At 38.5% G+C, this 20,741-nt stretch overlaps 1 protein-coding gene across 1 annotated transcript in view; it reads left to right on the plus strand.

Moving 5' to 3' along the window:
- Positions 1-20,741, plus strand: part of NBAS (NBAS subunit of NRZ tethering complex) — a 676,063-nt gene that overhangs the window by 261,445 nt on the left and 393,877 nt on the right. Inside the window, exons 36-38 of the mRNA XM_063442147.1 lie at positions 7,095-7,250; positions 8,984-9,097; positions 11,220-11,343. Coding sequence (XP_063298217.1) covers positions 7,095-7,250; positions 8,984-9,097; positions 11,220-11,343 — 394 coding nt within the window. The remainder of the gene's footprint in view (positions 1-7,094; positions 7,251-8,983; positions 9,098-11,219; positions 11,344-20,741) is intronic.

A 20,741-nucleotide genomic window follows, 5' to 3' on the forward strand; every position in this document is an offset into this window, starting at 1 on the left:
TAGAAAGTTAAACTGTCAAATGTTCATATTTGAAACCCGGAATGTGCTAGACTCGATTATTGTAGCGGTTACCACCTATGAGTAGAGGGGTTTCCACCGCCAGAGGGTGTCCTTCTCCCGAGTGTGAGGGGTATTACAGCATTCCCAGCAGTCATCCAAGTAGAGATGCTTTTACAAGAGCTAGTGTGATAGCTTTATAACAGTTTCCCCCAATAAGAGACAAGACTCTAGATTGAGGGTAAAGTAAGAACTGAAGGTTTAATGGAGCATACTGGTATTTTATACAAGTTTCCCTACAAGGTTACCGCCCAGGTGGACCTTGTGGGGCACAGGACATAAAATCAACAAACCAATAAAAACAGTAGTTTACATTCAGACACTCCCAGATACTGTACACAATCCCTTCCCTCTGTTTGGGAGATAATTGAGTTAATTACGGTATCAATTCAATTATCTCCACACGAAAAATACATGTTTTTACACATTTTTGGAAACACCCCAAAAACATATTGGAACCTCATAAAACATATATCCCATGATAGCCCCGATCTGGGGGAACAACATACTAAAAAAATCACCCAGATCGGTTCAGGGGTTCAAGAGTTAGGTGGAAGTTGCTTTTTGTCTGACCCTATCAATCAACAAGATTTCTTGCTCCCAGGTGTCTTTTATACAGGTAACAAGCTGAGATTAGGAGCACTCTCTTAAAGGGAGTACTCCTAATCTCAGCTCGCTATCTGTATAAAAGACACCTGCCCACAGAAGCAATTAATCAGATTCCAAACTCTCCACCATGGCCAAGACCAAAGAGTGGTTCAAGGATGTCAGGGACAAGATTGTAGACCTACACAAGGCTGGAATGGGCTACCAGGCAAGGTGACAACAGTTGGTGTGATTATTCGCAAATGGAAAAAACACAAAATAATTGTCAGTCTCCCTTGGTCTGGTGCTCTGCGCAAGATCTCACCTCATGGAGTTTCAATGATCATGAGAACATTGAGGAATCAGCCCAAAACTACACAAGAGGATCCTGTTAATGATCTCAAAGCAGCTGGAACCATAGTCGCCAAGAAAACAATTGGTAACACACTATGCCGTGAAGGACTGAAATCCTGCAGCACCTGCAAGGTCCCCCTGCTCAAGAAAGCCCATGTACAAGCCCGTCTGAAGCTTGCCAATGAAAATCTGAATGATTCAGAGGAGAACTGGGTGAAAGTGTTGTGGTTAGATGAGACCAAAATCGAGCTCTTTGGCATCAACTCAACTCGCCGTGTTTGGAAGAGGAATGCTGCCTATGACCACAAGAACACCATACCCACCGTCAAACATGGAGATGAAAACATTGTGTTTTGGGGGTGTTTTTCTACTAACGGGACAGGACAACTGCACCACATCAAAGGGACGATGGACGAGGCTATGTACTGTCAAATCTTGGTTGAGAACCTCCTTACCTTATCCAGGGCATTGAAAATGGGTCGTGAATGGGTATTTCAGCATGACATTGACCCAAAACATACAGCCAAGGCAACAAAGTAGTCGCTCAAGAAGAAACACATTAGGTCCTGTAGTGGCCTAGCTAGTCTCCAGACCTTAATCCCATAAAAAAATCTGTGGAGGGATCTGAAGGTTCAAGTTGCCAAACGTCTGCCTCAAAACCTTAATGACTTGGAGAGGATCTGCAAAGAGGAGTGGGAAAAAAATCCCTCCTGAGATGTGTGCAAACCTGGTGGCCAACTACAAGAAATGTCTGACCTCTGTTTGCCAACTAAGTGAAGGGGTGAACCAAGGGTGAACTAAGTGAACCAAGGGTTTTGCCACTAAGTGAAGGGGTCAAATACTTATTTCACTCTTATTTCACTTATTTCACTCATTGACATGCAAATCAATTTATAACTTTTTCGACATGCGTTTTTTGGATTTGTTTTTTTGTTATTCTGTCTCTCACTGTTAAAATACACCTACCATTAAAATGAGAGACTGATCATTTCTTTGTCAGTGGGCAAACATTCAAAATCAGCAAGGGTTTAAATACTTTTTCCCTCACTGTATTTCTCAAACACAAGAATAAGTTAAACGTTTTAACGCAAAACGCGGACACTCTGCCTGCTCTATTTGTCTAAAGTTTTGTTAGACAACATGTCTACTTTAATTTACAAAAGGCATTTGTAAGAGCCTGTATAGTGACAATACATTTCCCTTACTTTGTAAAATGTCATGTTTTGACAGGATAATAAATAACTCTCGATACATACCTCCAGTACGGATAGGAATGCAATAGACCATGTTTTGATTTCCGTCCCACGGTGAAAGCTTCCAAGTTTGTGTCACTTTGACATACTATACAGTTTTACAAGTTGCCTCTCCTTATTAGATCAATAGTGATCTAAATGAACAAAACTACAAATGTACCAGATTAATGATCTGTCCTTCATACTCTTACACTGTTAATCTGTGACAAATGGCAATGCAAATCAATATATGTCTTCTGCAGGAAATGCTCATTGCAACTCTTTCTCTCCTACTTTTAAAACGGATGTGCCTTTGTTTTCCTTTATTGAGTGGCCAGATTATCGTTTAAGAAACAGTGTTGTTTCCGTTAATCTTTGGAAAAGAATACTAACATTTTTTGGCTAAAGTTGCTGTAGGCTCATATAGATAGGAAATGAAAAGAGTGGAAATAAAAAGGGAGAGCATCTGGACAGACTAACAACAGCTCCTGAGGAAGTACTTAAAATTGCTGGGTGAAATGCGTAGAGCAGAGGAGGAATGCAAGCTTCAGAGGACATCCCTACATATCTCTGCATATTCCTCCACCTTTTCCATCAGAGGTACCCTATGTCAAGGTGGCAGACTGGGCCTTAAGGGCTAAAACCCTCAAAATGTTTTGATAACCTTATGTATTGCTTATGGTGCCCTCACATTCACTGTTATTGTAATCACAATGTGACAATCGAAGGGTTGATCCACCCACCTATTTAATTTATAATGGATGAAAGGAAAAGACTAGGACATTTCTCATTAAAATGATCCTTAAATGATTTTTGACTTTTCTGCCCAATAATTCACACACATGCGTATAGATATATAGATATTTTTTGCAGGATGTTGTATCAGTTTCATTCCTGCAGAATGGGCCATAGAAATTTCGCTGAAATGAGCCTTCAGCAAATGTTTCTACACTGGGAGATGGCTCTGCAGAACTCCGTAGCAATGGCTTGCATGGTGCCGGTGGTGTCACATTTTCCCAACAAAGGTTCCAGCTCTGTGTGTTCATGCATGTGTGAACTCTGTCAAGCACAGAACTATTGCTCAAATCTTTTAGGTTTCTTATGCTTCCCTCCAACTGCTCTGTGCTGTCTTTTATCTCTTCTGTACATCTATAGACTGCTGTTTTCAAGAGTTCCTCAGCTCATCTGGGATTTTTAGAGATTCCTCTGTATCATCAGCCTGTGTACAATCTGCAGCATTTTATTTACTGCCTATGCTTCATAGAAGAGAAAGCAATGATCTAGATGTTAAATGACTGGAATATCAAGCCAATAGCAATAAAAACCAGGGCAGACCTCCAGAGTGTTGGGCAGTTTGTTTGCAGCTGGATGGATATATACTATGTCACATTGCTATTGTGCGAGACCACACATTTTGTTGTTTTTTTGTTTTTTTTATATATTTTATTAACTTTGTGCAGGGTATGCAGAAGGACCTTGTGAAATGTATTTGATTTGGGTTTTTAGAGAGGGGCGAGGGGGGCATTGTGATCCTCTCTTGATGCTGCATGATTCACTTCCCCCATCTCTAATTTTATGAGTATAACTCATGGCTTCAGCTAAGTTATATCTATACGACATGAAGGCAGAATATCATAATACAATAAAATTACCACTTGCCACCTACAAGAAAACAAGTGTTAAAATAATGTCATATGTGAATATAAATGTGCATGGTTTCTTTTTTAGAAGGCAAGGGCAAAATGTAACATTTAAAATGTTTTCATGATTGTCAGAAAATTACAAACAGAATGCTAAGTGCTGTAAACATAAATTCAGCTTATGGTATAATCACAATTCTTCACAATCAAACTGTATTATTCATATACAGTACTGTATAAAATAAATATACATGCATTAATGAGAAAAAGAAGTATGTCTTCTTTGAATTCTATGATTTTACATATCAGGACAAAACAATCATTCTGTTCCTTAGCAGGTCTTAAAATTAGATAAATGCAACCTCAGAAGCCATCTACTCTTAGCTATTGTTGCTAGACTGAGAGCGCCGGGGGCGTAGACAGGCACTTTCTGTCTATTAGTGTGGTCCAAAGTGGAAGGGCTTGTATGGAATTAATCCTAAGCCTAACCTCAGCAGGGTGACTGTGCTTAAAGGATCACTATAGGGTCAGGAACACAAACGTATTCCTGACCCTATAATGTTAAAACCACCATCTAGCCCCCCTGGGCCCTCATGCCTCCATAAATATAGCAAAATCTTACTGTATTCAAGCCTGAAGCTGTAACTCTGCATGCTGTTTGTCTCAGAAAAACAAGCAGTCTGCTGATATCATCAGAAGTGGTAGCCTGATCCAATCACAATGCTTCCCCATAGGATTGGCTGAGACTGACAAAGAGGCAGTGAGCCAGCATGATTCAAACACAGCCCTGGCCAATCAGCATCTCTTCATAGAGATGAATTGAATCAATGAATCTTTATGAGGAAAGTTCGGTGTCTGCATGCAGAGGGAGGAGATACTGAATGTGTGGGTGCATTTTAGGCAGCCATGACCCATGAAGGATCTCTAACAGCCATCTGAGGAGTGACCAGTGAAGTTATCACTAAGCTGTAATATAAACACTGCATTTTCTCTGAAAAGACAGTGTTTACAGCAAAAAGCCTGAAGGGAATGATTATACTCACAAGAACAAATCCAATAAGCTGTAGTTGTTCTGGTGACTATAGTGTCCCTTTAAGGTGTTCCTTGATACAGTTTGATGCAAGAGTCTAAAGTCTCTTTGCACCTTAACTACTACTGTGAGGTACGATTCTTAGTCTGTTCATTTCAGTACATTTTTCAGCTGATGAAGTTTTCTTCTTTTAAGATATTGATAGAAGTATACAGTAAAAATCTATCCAGTGTTAACTGCTTTATATATTTATTTTTGAAGTGTATTTCTAGGAAGTTGCTTGTGTAGATCATAATAATAATAATAATTAGGTTATATGGGTGTAAAGTGCTGGAGTTAGCATGATCAATATGTGTAGGTTATAGGAAGTGAGGGGAGCTGGAGGTACTATGATGATCAGGCGTTGCAGGCTTTAGTTGGGATCAGGAGCTAGACACGAGTGGAACTAGAATGAGCATGCTACTGTTCTTGAGTGATGATGAGACGTGTGTTATTCTGGAGTGAGCTAGTGTGGGCAAAGGAGGATATAGGGAGCGGGAGTGAGCGAGAATGGTGAGTGGTGAACTAGAGTATTTTTACTGCTCACACCATGTGGGAGCTATCCAGTGAATACAGTTGTAATTTTTTTTGATCTATCAATCTAAAGTCATCCAAGCTTACATTTATTTAGAGACATGCAGAGTTAATTGACTGATAACATGTTAATTGAAGATTTTCTAAAACACTGCCAGGTTAATGACCCTTCAGGTTCATGTTCACGCATGAGTAATATAGAAAACGACAGACAATCTATAAACCATCACATGTGCAACGTCTGCTCCTCAGTTTGATTAACACGTACCATTTATTTATAAAGTGCTCACAAGTTAAATGAGATTTACCAATTTAATGACTGACATCTACAAGAGCTATACAAGCAGAAGCACAGACCTTAGTAGTACCTTCGATTAGCAGTCATATAATAACCGAATCAAAAACTAGAAATGCAACCAAAACCAACGTAAGGTGCAATTTACATGGATGATACTTTTAAACAAGAAATAACCCTACAACACAATTATTGTGACATATTCAGTGTTGTTCAATTTTATTTATTTATTTTTTTCTTTATCCTGGGCTTTACAGAAGAATAAATGCTTTAAATTAAGTTGTAATTGAAGCCCTCGTATGAAAGGTTCATAGAGACCAATTCCTTGCTAGTATTGGGTATGACGCTACGCTGTTTTCCAGGGGTCTTTCATACTGTTAAATGACAGGTATATATAGATATGCAGGTGTAAACTCACCCCCTCGATCACAGATGTCGCATGCCTGTTCTAGTACTTGGGTGGCTGGTGTTAGCTATATAAGGGACCATTGCCTTTGACCGATTGCTTCATTGATTTCTGTAGAAGAGCCTGAGCCACTGTGACCCCTTTGTGCCTTTAACTTCATTGGTAAAATTGAAATGGAGATATCTGTAAGATATCAGTGAGCTAATAACAATGTGTATAGGAGTATCGGTTCCATTCACATACTTGGTGATGAATGGAACTGCTCTGGAGTGCCGAACTTCGTATCCAGTACTTACTTACTGGCTGGTAGGGGCCACCTGCTTCATAGTCTGGCCTGAGTTAACTGCAGAAGCTGCACATCCTGGAGATTTCAGCAAACAGATAAACTTAAAAAGTGTGTAGGGGGCTGCACACTTCTAACATCATCTACAAACATATTTTGAAATAAATGAGGGGGGACTCCAACTTGGATTTGGTTTTACTACATAATCCTTTATTCTGCCATTACTAGAAAATACAGTGACGGTTCATGTAAACTTAATTCTTTGTTCATCCTTTATTTTGGATGCTTACGCTGTCAGTATGTATAATAAAATGCACTAACGTAAAGGCCATTGATATATAGATATAAAGGAAGAAAGATTTGATATACCTCAATGTGTTAATACTACATAAAACATTTATATTTCTGAGGTTCATATTCTAATTCTTCCAGGCTCTTTCAAGAAGTAATTGAGTTAAATTTTTTAAAATCATGATGCTAAGGTGATGGATATTAGCACAGGAGAATAAATCTCAATTATATCACAAAAAAAAAGCATTTGTTAAATTTTGAAATTTTGCATTACCTTGGTTTGAAGGAAAATGTTAACTGCATGTTTTTGAGTGTTCTTACTGTTTTGTCTTTTCTATGTCTGCTAAGGCTTCATCTGTCCAGTCTCCGGATTTATTGCATCGAACAACAGCTACGACCATGAAAGTCCTCACTAACACAACCATGACTACTAAAGCTGTGTTGCATGCAGTCAGTGATGGACAGTGGTGGAAAAGGTCACTAACTTATCTTCGTCCTCTAAATGTAAGGAACCGATTGTAACATATCAACTGATACATATTGTAGCTCTAAATATTTTGAAGTGTCCCTTGTTGGCCACCTCTCACCCAATTACATGGTGAGTGAACATTCCAAATCTTTTCAGACCAAGGAGTAATGGACTGTTAGAGGGTTAGAGGTGCATGTGTACTGAATCGGGAATCATTGGTCTAGATGTACTAATGGCATAAAAAGCTCATACAGAAGAGGATATGAAAGATATAGAACAGAGGGAGACAAAAATACAACCTATATTTATCTATTATATAAACAACTTGCTTAATATCTCATATGAAGCATCTGTCATAAAATATGAGACCTTATTTTCATGTATTTATGATGACTTTATTTTTCATGTACGTTGCAAATAAGCAAAAAATAGCATGTATATTTTTCTTTTTAGATAGTGTGTATTACTAGTGTTAGATCTAGATGCTTTATAAACCCCTGTATAGCCTAAGCAAAAGGAAAGTTTGCGTACCTCTCAAATGATCTTCTGTATGACCCAAATCTCTTTGTTGCTCTTTTTTATAGTCTAGTGTCCCTTTTTCTATGTATATAGAAGACAATGTAAAAAAAAAAGTGGAGGCAGGGCTAACGTACACAATCAGGGTTATTTACCAATGTGAGAACTGTCGGGGAGTCTAAGTGAATTTAAAGTGAATTTCAAATTTTAGACTAACATTGCCAAACATAGTTGACCTGGATACTTTTTACAATTCAGTTACTTTGGCCTTAATGGGACACTCCAGGCACCAAAACCACTTCACCTAAATAAAGTTGTTATGGTTCCAGGAAGCCCCTGAAGGCACTCTTACCTCAAGAGGTTAAACCGTTTTCGAACATAATAACCCCCAAATTGCCTCGCCCGCCCCACTGGCTTGTGACTTTTTAAATTTGAATTTGAATTCTCACTTTAGCAAAGAACACTGAACGTGTCTTTACAAAATGTGTTTTAGTCTGTGTTAATTCATTGTGTACTAGAGGTAGCTAGCAAATATCTTATCAGACCTTGTGGAAATCATATCTGCCTTGATGCTTTGCCTGATGTTGACTGGCAAACAATTATGTGGAACATAATCAAATGATAGCCGACAGAGGACAAGGTTAAACATCCCATTAATAAATCACCTGAAACAGATGGGACTCTGGAGATGGAATTGAGATTAGTTTACTGTATATATATATATATATATATATATATATATATATATATATATATATATATATATAATGCTGTATAATTTCATTTTTGTAATCACTACTTCCCCCTCACATAAAGGGATCTAATTCCAACATTAAAGCTTATAAGCAAGCGATTTTGAACACATAGTGTTTTCCTGTGACCCTGTAGCGTGTTCTCATTATTTTATACCTTGAAAGTTATAATAAGCTAGTTGAGGCTGCCATTGTACATGCATGGCTGTCAAAGTATCCTTACTTTGTTCATCGCGTCTCCTGGAAATGCATTTTGTTAGTGTGGAACCGATTGATTAATGGTTAAGAGGCTGTGATCATTCCTCATTACTCACGCCACGTACTGCTCTCTAACTCCAGATAATGCGTTATTATTTAAAGTAACTATTTTAAACGACACACTTAAATGTTCTCTAAAATGGAATTGTAGGCCATAATCATAAATAAACATAGAGTGAATAAGTGTATAACCGCAATCTAACCGTTTGGTTTCCGTTTTTTTTGTTTTTTTTTCGGTGCAGGCTCAGGAAACCAGCAGCACCGCAAAGAGCACAGCGGGAAATAATTCTGTAATGGATAAGCAGGGCTGCCATCCTTTTTATGAATCTTTAATTGTCAATCCATTTATTGCTAAAGTAAGTGCAATAGGTATTACGCAAACTAAGGGAAATGCCTTTACTACTCCTGATTTAGGTAACATCGTTAAATGTCTTCAAGAGGATCTTAAGGTTCAATTAATTGAACTTTTTGTCTACTCATGCTTGCTTCCTTCAATCATATTATCACCTACTTAAAATAATACAATGAAGCAGGTTTTATTTCTCCTGTTAGAAACAGTTTCTTTATCTTAACATTTTCTTTGTGTCTGTCCTGTGTGTGTGTGTCTGTGTATCTTATTTAGTAGGTACAGACGTGTTAGTGGGTTGTTATAAGCCTTTGGGACGGTGATATCCTTTATGGCTCTATAGCACAGTTATTTGCTAATATTTTTTTTATTTTGTTAGAGCCAGAGGGTCACCTCTAACGTTCCTTGTGAATAGATCTTCTGCACAGTTTGTGGATTCAGGTGCATATGTATATATGTGACCTAAGAGACTGCAGGTCAAATTCCTATGTTTCAAAGCTATCAGAGAATATGAGAACTCTGAGGATCGACAGAAGCTTAGAGAAGCTCAATAAATTGCCTTTTTTTTTTGTCCCTGCTCAGATCTCAGAATAGTTTTTGCTTACTTGAGCCATTACAGAGTCAATCTATACCATTTGCATATCAGACTGAACCAGCCGACGAGGGCAGTCAAGATCCAAACTGCCGACAAATTCCTTTGTTACCACCATTATGAGTAATACAACCCTGATGGTTAATTAGACCAGCTTGCATCCAAAAAAGTACCTACACACTGTAGACTGCTGCAGCTCCTATAACTCATAGCTCTGCTGATTCAGAACCCAGGCAGACACTGTCTAAACCACAAGCAATATCCGTGTTGCTGAAATGAAATGCACCTTATCAATATGATGGGGCTAGTCTAATAAAAGGTTGACATGCAGCGGTGTAGGTCCACAAACCCTAAGATGTTTGTTGGGCTACAATTTCTATGGTTCTCTGCCAGCCATTTGCTTTCAGAGCATCTTAAGTGTTGTAGTCCAGCATCATAGCATAGCCCCATTATTGCTGATCATTGCAGGCTTCATCTGTGTTCTTTCTCGAGGACTGAAATGTGTCACTTTGTTGCTGCCTGAATGGAAGTCCTACAAGTGCTCTTCTTTTGCAATACTTTCACAATAACATCATTTAATTTTAGCATCAAAATGTCAGTGCACAGTGCAGCTCACCACATAGGGTGAACTGAACCTTTTGTTTAATCTTTCATCTGGTTGAACCTCTATATTCCTTTGCATATATCACTGCATTATTATTATTAGTAGTAGTAGTATTTATAAAGCGCCAACAAGTTCCGTAGCGCTGTACAGTGGATTGACTAACAGACACGTATTTCTAACCAGACGAGTTGGACACACACAGGAACAGAGGGATTGAGGGACCTGCTCAATGAGCTTTCATGCTAGAGGGGTGGGATATAGTGACACAAAAGGTAAGAGTAGGGTAGAAGAGCAGGTTGCTAGGATAGTGTTCATTGAGGGCTTAGTGTTTTGTTTAGATGACCGTTTCAGGAGAGGAATCAGGGTGCGGGGAGGGAAAGCTGTTCACAGTTTAATTGATATGCTTTCCTAAAGAAGTAAGTTTTCAAATATTTTCTGAAGGAGTAGAGGTTGGGTGAAAGTTTAACAGAGAGGGGAAGGTGTTCCATAGGAACGGTGCAGCCATAGAGACGTCTTTAAGGTAAGTATTAGAGGTAGGAGTACGAACAGAGGTTAGACATAGGTCTCCGGCAGAGCGTAGGGATTAAGAATTTGTGTATTAGTGAGGATAAGTAGGTTGGAGCAGTATTATTGTGTAGAGATGTGTAAGCAAGTATCAGGATCTTAAATTGAGCCCGATATGGGAAGCCAATGTAGGGACTGGTCAAAGGGGGGAGGCGTGGTAGCTGCGAGTGGACAGGAAGATGACCCTCGCCGCCGCATTCATTATAGACTGTAACGGGGCAAGTTGGGAACACGTAAGACCACTGAGAAGCAGATTACAATAGTCAAGGCGAGAGAGGAAAGGACTGTATGCAGCTAATAACTATTATAGAAGACCCTTACCAAATCATATCTCAGGTGCTAATATTTTCATCGCTTCTCACCTTCCATCAGAGTGAAGCCATGTACGATAAATACCAACACCAACCACTGGAGAGCTTTGCCGAGGTTCTTTTGAGGACAGGAAAGCTAGCAGAGACAAAAAGCGAGGGGGAGAGCTTGTTTCCAGCCACAGAAGGTAACGTTCAAAGTTTGTCATACATCTGAATAAACACAAGTTACTGCTTTTATAGGCACCAGCTATATTTACTGGGAAACAACTATGTTGGAATCTGTTCTACTTTAGTGAAAGTAAAACTCTAACCTCGTCTTTTCCCTCTGAAGTACCTAAGGGGTGGCCAAGGCGGATATACTTGCTAATGTAAACTTATTATCATCTAAGATGCTTATCCAGCATTAAGGGATTTTTAGCCTGTTGTGCTAAGGATATTGGAACCTTTCATGGCACAGAGGAATGTACAATTAATTCAGTCCTTCAGGCACTTAGCTGGTTAAATTATGCCATTTTCTATTTGCGTGAATTTTACGAATTCCTATTTTAAACTTTTTTATGTCTTCCCCCACTGGCTGTCACATTTAATGCTTCTTTATATATTTGATTTTCCAGTTCATTGTTTTCACATAATCCACAAAAAGGAGCTTACGTTTTTATTTATTTTATTTGATCAGAATTTCAGCACAGATATTTGTTTCTCTTTGAATGAACAGATATGTTTTTCATTGCACCCTGTTCTTCTTGTCTTGTCTATAATTTATATATTTAACCTTATTTACAAAATGTAACTGATCAAAGAAAGCTTTTCAGAGCCACTGAAGTTTTAAATGAACACTCTGTGAAACTAACATTGGTTATGGTACAAGGTGTAGTCTTGTCCCGCTCTTTCTGAATATAATAACAGTCCTAATCCCATTCTTACACCCGGTGATGTCATAGGGTGAAGTTTTGATTCCTACTGCTTGTACAAGTAATTGTATTATGTGCATATGTCTTTCAAGTCCCTGGAACATACATTTCCTCTTTCAGAATTTTCTATTAGTTTACACACTACCCCCATTCATATTTTTCACATATGAGGCTACTTGGGACCTGTGAGATATATATCTCATAAACAATTATTATGCAGAGGTTTATAGGATGTACTCTGCACTCCCATAAATTCAGAGAGCACACATTCTTGTTCATTTTTAAAGCACCCCTATATTGCACATTGCTGGATAAATTGAGCAAAAAAATCTTACAGGTTAACTAAGAATCTAATAGTAAACTGAAAGCAGGATATTCATGAAATTGAGCATTTCAGGAAGGATTTGTGATCTGCAGTGGGAAAGGAGCAGATACATTGAAGACAAGTAGGGAAAAGTGACCTTTTTGACCGTTCTTATCCGATAGTAAGTCACTGCATACGTTTTCAAAATCGATGCAGCGGAGGGCTGTAAGACCCACTAGAAAAGGTCAAGAAGATTAATGCATCAGAGAAAGCTAAACAAGACATTGTATACAGCTCTCTAAGAAGATAGATGAAGATATGTCGTAATATACAAATTGTACAAATCTAGAATGGGGTATTCTTTTATTTAGAATTTTGAGTATATGCAAGAGCATGCTTAAAGAAAGGCTAATTTATTGGACAGGGCCTGATGAGATACATAATGTAGTCACGAATACAGATACAAATTTACCATGAAAAAAGAGCATCTACCGGTCGTGGCACTGCCCTCAAATTGTTCCGCCTTCTCAATACCTTAACGACTCTCAACAGCTAAACCTTTTGAGGATCTCACAAGAGCACAGAATACATTTTTAGCCAAATTTCAGTATCACTAGCACGAGAGAGGCCATAGCTGAACTTTAGTGAAGTGACTTAGATCCCAAACATAGACAGTCTTACTGCTCTTGTTCACGATATCATACATTTTCAATATTGGCTAATATTCCCAAGTAATTCCCTAGCCTGGGCACTTCTGGCTTCTCCACTACTGAGTAATAGAATTTCAGAGCATTCTTTCCTCTTTCTCTTCCTCACTCTTAAAATACAGCAATTAAGTTTCTCCGTGAAAATCTGCTTACTGTGTGAGTGGGGCAAAAAGTGTGCTGCAATTTTCAGTATTTATGCATAAATGCAGAATGACAGAGAATTTCGTTTTTCCATTTTGTGAAATATAATTCTGCCAAAAGGGAAGGTAAGTGGGGGATCTATGAACCACGTTTTGTTGTGCAATATAAACAAAAATTATTTTGTATATACTTGGTTTTTGATCGTGAAAAGGTTAAACTGAAAATCTGTGAGCTTTAGTTTTCTTATACTTCTATTTAACCAGGAGAAGAATATAGTTCAATTCATTACCTTTCTGATTTGCCTTAAAGTCTGGGTCAAACACACATTTATCCCAATTTGGACTTTGACACTTGGCTGAATTGTGATAAATAGTTTGATTTCAATGCAAATAAAGCAAGTATGCTTGGTTGTCGGCTATCAATTTTAATAAACCAAACAAATGTTGAAGTTAAATAAGGTTTTAGAAGATGCGTTAAGTAGCCATATGGGTAGATGCATACAAGGCGTTAGAAAGGTGTGTAATAAGAAATGCATGAAAAAAACAACAGTTACACTTTAGATAAAAATGCTGTCTGAGATGTGCCTATGTGGCACTTAAAGAGTTAAAGAGACATTATAGGCGCTGTGCTTCATCTCATTGAAGTGGTTATAGTGCATGGAGTCCCTTGATGCCATTCTCACGTTCAGTGTTAACTCTAAATGAGCCACCCCCTCGGTGCCTCTTACGCTAATGAGGTGGGTGAGGGTGATTGAATGAGAGTGCCAGCAGACCACATTAACCCGCCCATTACATGGTATAAATTAGTATAGCTAAGGATGAGTTTAATCTCTACCTTAGTCATGCTACATTTTGGGCCTGGCTGTGGGTGGCCAGGGACCCTACTTCAGTGTTAAATTATTCAACAAGGATTTAATATTGAATGGATGAACAGCACCAGGATACTTCAGGCATTATAACTAATTTAATTAGATTACATAGTTATAGTGCCCACACAGTGTGTCCCTTTAAAGAAAGCAAGGACATGCGATCTTTAGCTATATGTGTGCCAAAGGTAATTTACTGAACTATCTGTTGCTTAACCCCTTAAGGACCAAACTTCTGGAATAAAATGGAATAATGACGTGTCACACACGTCATGTGTCCTTAAGGGGTTAAAGGAACACTATATTGTTAGGAATAAAAATATGTATTCCTAACACTATAGTTTTGGATGACCTATTATGGTCCTTGGCCCTCCTCAGAGTGGAGAAATCAGATAGTTTGCTTTCTATTTCTCCTCTCCATGAGATCTTACCATTTTGATCTTGCCACTGTTGGCCCCACCTCCATAGTTGAGAGCATCAGTCTTGACACTCAGCCAATCCAATGCTTTCCCATAGGAAAGCATTGGAAGGCTATTGCGCAGGTGCGGGGAAACACTGCGTCAAATCAGCATCTCCTCATAAAGATGCATTGAATCAACTGAACGTAAGTGCTGTACACCGTGTACAGCACCGAAATAAAAAGCACCTCTAGTGGCCATCTAGTGACTGCCACTAGATGTGTTACCAGAAAAGGCAATGTTTACATTGAAAAGCCTTCAGGGACAGACTACAGACACTGGAACCACCACATTAAGCAGTAGTGGTTCTGGTGACTACAGTGAGTGCAGAATTATTAGGCAAGTTGTATTTTTGAGGATTAATTTTATTATTGAACAACAACCATGTTCTCAATGAACCCAAAAAACTCATTAATATCAAAGCTGAATATTTTTGGAAGTAGTTTTTAGTTTGTTTTTAGTTATAGCTATTTTAGGGGGATATCTGTGTGTGCAGGTGACTATTACTGTGCATAATTATTAGGCAACTTAACAAAAAACAAATATATACCCATTTCAATTATTTATTTTTACCAGTGAAACCAATATAACATCTCAACATTCACAAATATACATTTCTGACATTCAAAAACATAACAAAAACAAATCAGTGACCAATATAGCCACCTTTCTTTGCAAGGACACTCAAAAGCCTGCCATCCATGGATTCTGTCAGTGTTTTGATCTGTTCACCATCAACATTGTGTGCAGCAGCAACCACAGCCTCCCAGACACTGTTCAGAGAGGTGTACTGTTTTCCCTCCTTGTAAATCTCACATTTGATGATGGACCACAGGTTCTCAATGGGGTTCAGATCAGGTGAACAAGGAGGCCATGTCATTAGATTTTCTTCTTTTATACCCTTTCTTGCCAGCCACGCTGTGGAGTACTTGGACGCGTGTGATGGAGCATTGTCCTGCATGAAAATCATGTTTTTCTTGAAGGATGCAGACTTCTTCCTGTACCACTGCTTGAAGAAGGTGTCTTCCAGAAACTGGCAGTAGGACTGGGAGTTGAGCTTGACTCCATCCTCAACCCGAAAAGGCCCCACAAGCTCATCTTTGATGATACCAGCCCAAACCAGTACTCCACCTCCACCTTGCTGGCGTCTGAGTCGGACTGGAGCTCTCTGCCCTTTACCAATCCATCCATCTGGCCCATCAAGACTCACTCTCATTTCATCAGTCCATACAACCTTAGAAAAATCAGTCTTGAGATATTTCTTGGCCCAGTCTTGACGTTTCAGCTTGTGTGTCTTGTTCAGTGGTGGTTGTCTTTCAGCCTTTCTTACCCTGGCCATGTCTCTGAGTATTGCACACCTTGTGCTTTTGGGCACTCCAGTGATGTTGCAGCTCTGAAATATGGCCAAACTGGTGGCAAGTGGCATCTTGGCAGCTGCACGCTTGACTTTTCTCAGTTCATGGGCAGTTATTTTGCGCCTTGGTTTCTCCACACGCTTCTTGCGACCCTGTTGACTATTTTGAATGAAACGCTTGATTGTTCGATGATCACGCTTCAGAAGCTTTGCAATTTTAAGAGTGCTGCATCCCTCTGCAAGATATCTCACTATTTTTGACTTTTCTGAGCCTGTCAAGTCCTTCTTTTGACCCATTTTGCCAAAGGAAAGGAAGTTGCCTAATAATTATGCACACCTGATATAGGGTGTTGCTGTCATTAGACCACACCCCTTCTCATTACAGAGATGCACATCACCTAATATGCTTATTTGGTAGTAGGCTTTCGAGCCTATACAGCTTGGAGTAAGACAACATGCATAAAGAGGATGATGTGGTCAAAATACTCATTTGCCTAATAATTCTGCACTCCCTGTATAGTGTCCCTTTAATAATTGGATCACTTTAATTCCTTGGCCACTGTCATTTCTATGTAAATGAACGGCTTTGCTTTCCTTGTATTTAACACCTGTCCGTATACAGCCGATCAGTTTTACTCCTCCTGTCCTCTGGTTTCTCTCCTGTGTTACTCAGTAAGTTTTGCATCTGGTTAGAGCAAGGAGCTTGTTTTGATAGGCCATATTAATGACTGAGGAAATGGTTATTTTAGAGACGCAGTAAGTCTGCAGGTACAAATGTGTTGCACTGCGGCATGTCTTCTGTATGCTTTCTCAGATCAATACCTGCTCTCCTTTTTTTTCTTCCTTCTTTTTTATTGAGGCTCTAAGCATAATACATTAGATGAATTCATGTTATTTCAGCAAAGTCATCCAGCCGTGCGATCCCTTCGCTGTGCATGTATAAAATATTACATTGTACTTTGACAGAAATCTTACATCATAGTTTGCCAGATTCTCTATACTTTTTATGTGTGGCATCGTATTAGCAGTAGACAGTTGGTCAGAAGGAGCCACGATGCACTGTAGGCCACCTTCATTCTACACTGGTTATTTGGGATGTCTTTATATCACAACGTCTGATGAAGTTTTTGCATATGGTTCATGGTTGATTATATATTTCCTACTCTATATATTGTGTGTTAATATCGTTTTTGTATATTATTGTACCCTATTGTATCAATGCAATGTTGTGGACCCAGGACATGCTTGAAAACGAGAGAAATCTCAATGTATCTTTCCTGGTAAAATATTTTTATAAATAAATATTAAATAATATGTTAGTCCTTGGGTAATCCAGCCCTTTAACCCCTTAAGGACACATGACATGTGTGACATGTCATGATTCCCTTTTATTCCAGAAGTTTGGTCCTTAAGGGGTTAAATATTCAGCATTTGCTGAGCACCCGCTTCCAAGGCTACCCAATGATTTAGCAATTCCTGTGATTGTGAAGATGAACATATAACCTTAAAAGCGTTTTTCTTTTTTTCTTCAACAAATAGCGCACTCTTTCTCACTGGTCCTTCTATTTATACGGCATCCCTGTGTTGAATATTCTTTTAATTTTAGTATATCGCAAGAACTACAGACCATCTCATCAGACTCTGGTCAAGATGCCAAATGATTTACACCTAAAAATAAATACATAATATCTGCTTAGATGAAATCCTCATTCATATCCTATCCTTATTCATATCCCTTTTCTATAATTGTAAATATGTTGGCGCTATATAACTTCTTAATAGTATTTTTTGAAATTCCTTTGACTTTATCTTAAATTTGTCTTAAAAGCAGTTAATAATCAATGTATAATTTTGACGATACTAAGAGCAAAATAACACCTACTGTAAATGTTTTTACAGTAGGTGTTGCCATTGATATAACAGGCCAGACTGCTATCTTGCAATTGATAAGGTAAAAACTATTGGAATCCAAAACCCACAAAATTATTGTTCATATTGGATCTGCAATCCTTCAACCAATAGTAAAAAGAATGTTGTCAACTATTGACCATTGGGGAAGGGAACCTGGTAACAGACAGGAACCAATAATTGAAGGGTGGTTGGAGTAGAGGTTACGTATATATATCTGGTGAGGCATGTCTAGAGTGAGCTATCAAATCAGAAGGCAAATGCATGCATAATTTGAATACTAGCTTGCCATTAGCAATATAATTAGGTTGGAATTTATAACCGTGTTGGACAATTTAGGCAAACAAATATTGATTTCTCCTGAAATCTCCTCTTTTGAAATCCTGAAATTCTTCTCTTTTGCTGTAGTCAAATTTACTATTTGCTGTTTAGTGGAAAAAACAAAACTTGACATTTTAAATATGGACAAGCTAATAATGTAGTAATTCTACATGGCAATAGTCATGATTCTGTACTTTGTCACCGCTTACTATGTGGCTCGGTGAGCTTTAATATTTCTTCTCTGTGTTTAGAAAGTATAAATCAAGCCTTTATCTCATTGTACACATCAGCTAAGATCATGACCAGTAAATCCCAGTCCTCCTACATTTGAGTGCCCTATGCTTCTTCGCTCGAGTCATGCTTGATTCAATTGCGTCATTTTTGACATTTGCAACAGTACCTTTTCTGATCCTTCCGTCTTCTAAAATCCCAGAACTGTGGAGCCTAGTCCTTTTTTCTAAATTAAAAATGATTACCTTGCAATCTGTTATAAACGTGCTCTGTATCAGTGCAGTTGTTTTTTTATTCTGCAACCTATATATCTGCAAATCACCCTGTCCTACCTGCAAGATAAATTGTTTTATTCATTTTATGCTCATATATGCCATTATGCAATATAGGAAAAAGTAAAGTATAGTTTTATTAATTCTTTGCTCATACACATCTGAAACTTAGCATTATATGATCTAGCAGAAAAGGAACACCATAACATGTAATAGGGAATTAGAAATATGTGTTATGGATGGAGCAAGTCTTGATAAGCAAATATTACATCCATTATAGTTGCCCTTTGGCACTCCAAATTTCTGAGAATTTGTTTTCGATGTCACTAATACATGTTTAATGTTATAGGGACGGTGAGATTTGGTCTCACCGGCTCCTCTGCCAGCATATCACTATTAATTTTAAAGTAATTTTTAAACTAACTATACCACTGTAGTGGAGCTCCAATACCTAGCATAAGTATCTCCACTGGGCAGTCCTCGTAGCTAGAAGAAACAGTAGAACAATCCAAGACACCTTTCCCCCAGTAACTGGACGACACACAGTTCTGGGAGTCAACTGGGTTAATTTGGTCACACAAGACTTTTTATGCACTGACCCCCAGATAGGGTCTCCCACACAAAATTACAGAAAAATCTATAACTTAAATATCTCTCAGGTACAGAACAATCTACAATTATTTTAAACACCTCACAAATACATTTTAATATTTCAAAACCCCACGTAAGTCACATCAACGAATAGCTTGGATCTGAGCGCACACTTTGACAAACTATCACTCAGATCCCTGTGGTGGTTCGGAAACGCCATTCAAGTGAAGTTTTGACAGGTCGACCCCAAGGTGATGCCCTAAAACAGTTCCAGAGAAAATAAGGCAACGAGCGGTGATCTTTCGGAGGTTCTCGCATGAACACAGACAATAGGTCCCCCTGGCTGTTAGCAAACAAATGTTCCTCTTGTTCGGTAGTCTGTCTCCCGAACGCCATTCTCATAATTGGTTCGGGAAGTTGGATGGGCAGCGGTATCAGTTTACCGGGTGTTTGCAGGGTCGTGTAGCCGAAAACATTTCCATGCCATTGACGACCATGTACCGCTGCCCGTGTTTGAGAGACAAAATGGCCGCCATTTGTTTGCACACGTAAGTTCGGTTATTCAAACAGCAGCCACACAGGGGAAACACTTTCCTTTACATGCAATCTGCGGTTAACAGTCAGGGGTGGTCAGTTGTTAAAAGGTGCGAACACAAGGACCACATAGATGGGGGTTCGGTAAACAAACAAAGGAAATAAAAAATATATAACAAGCGTCCATTCCGCTACAAGCATTATTATTTTAAAGTATATAGAGTATTTCAATTTTTTGTAAGAATAAGAATCTTTGAATGTGATTTAATGATCACTACTCTCATGTACAAAATATGGGGACTTAGTCACATCCTGTGGCTACATTATGGTAAGTGTGGTGTAAATAGCTGTACTGCTGCTGAATTCAGTTATGCTTGTAAGTGAGTTTTAAGATTCAGATTATTTGATATCATAGCTCACAGGCTGACTTTTGAGTGTAACTGAGCTTAGCCAGCGGATCTATTTCCCTAGTGTCAGTGCACGGCTCTAAGGAAATACAGACACACAACAGACATAGGCCTGCCAATTACAGCTGTATATAGTAAATCCTTGTCAGTGTTTTAAGCAATAATCAGTACAGATGCTAAATAGACTTTAATATATAATTATTATTATTATTATTATTGGTATTTACATATCGCCACCTTATTCCGCAGCACTTTATAATATTATAAAAAGGGGGAAATTGACAGTAAATTAGACAATTACACGGTGACACATGAACACTAGTTAGATGAGGACACTGCTCAATCGAGCTTACAGTCTAGAGGAGTTGGGGTACAAATACACATACTCAGATACTAAAATCATTGTTTTATTTTTTTTAGAAAAAGATAGTGATTGTGATTTGTATATTTAGATTAGAAACAATGCTTTTTTTTCTGGTATAGTTCTATAATGTGAACATAAAGCTTTTTTGATATGCCGATTATAGAGACAAGAATGTTCCAGCGACATGTCCGAGACATTTTAACTCGGACTTCAGA

The sequence above is a fragment of the Pelobates fuscus genome, chromosome 2 (genome assembly GCF_036172605.1).
Source record: "Pelobates fuscus isolate aPelFus1 chromosome 2, aPelFus1.pri, whole genome shotgun sequence".
Classification (NCBI taxonomy): Eukaryota; Metazoa; Chordata; class Amphibia; order Anura; family Pelobatidae; genus Pelobates; species Pelobates fuscus.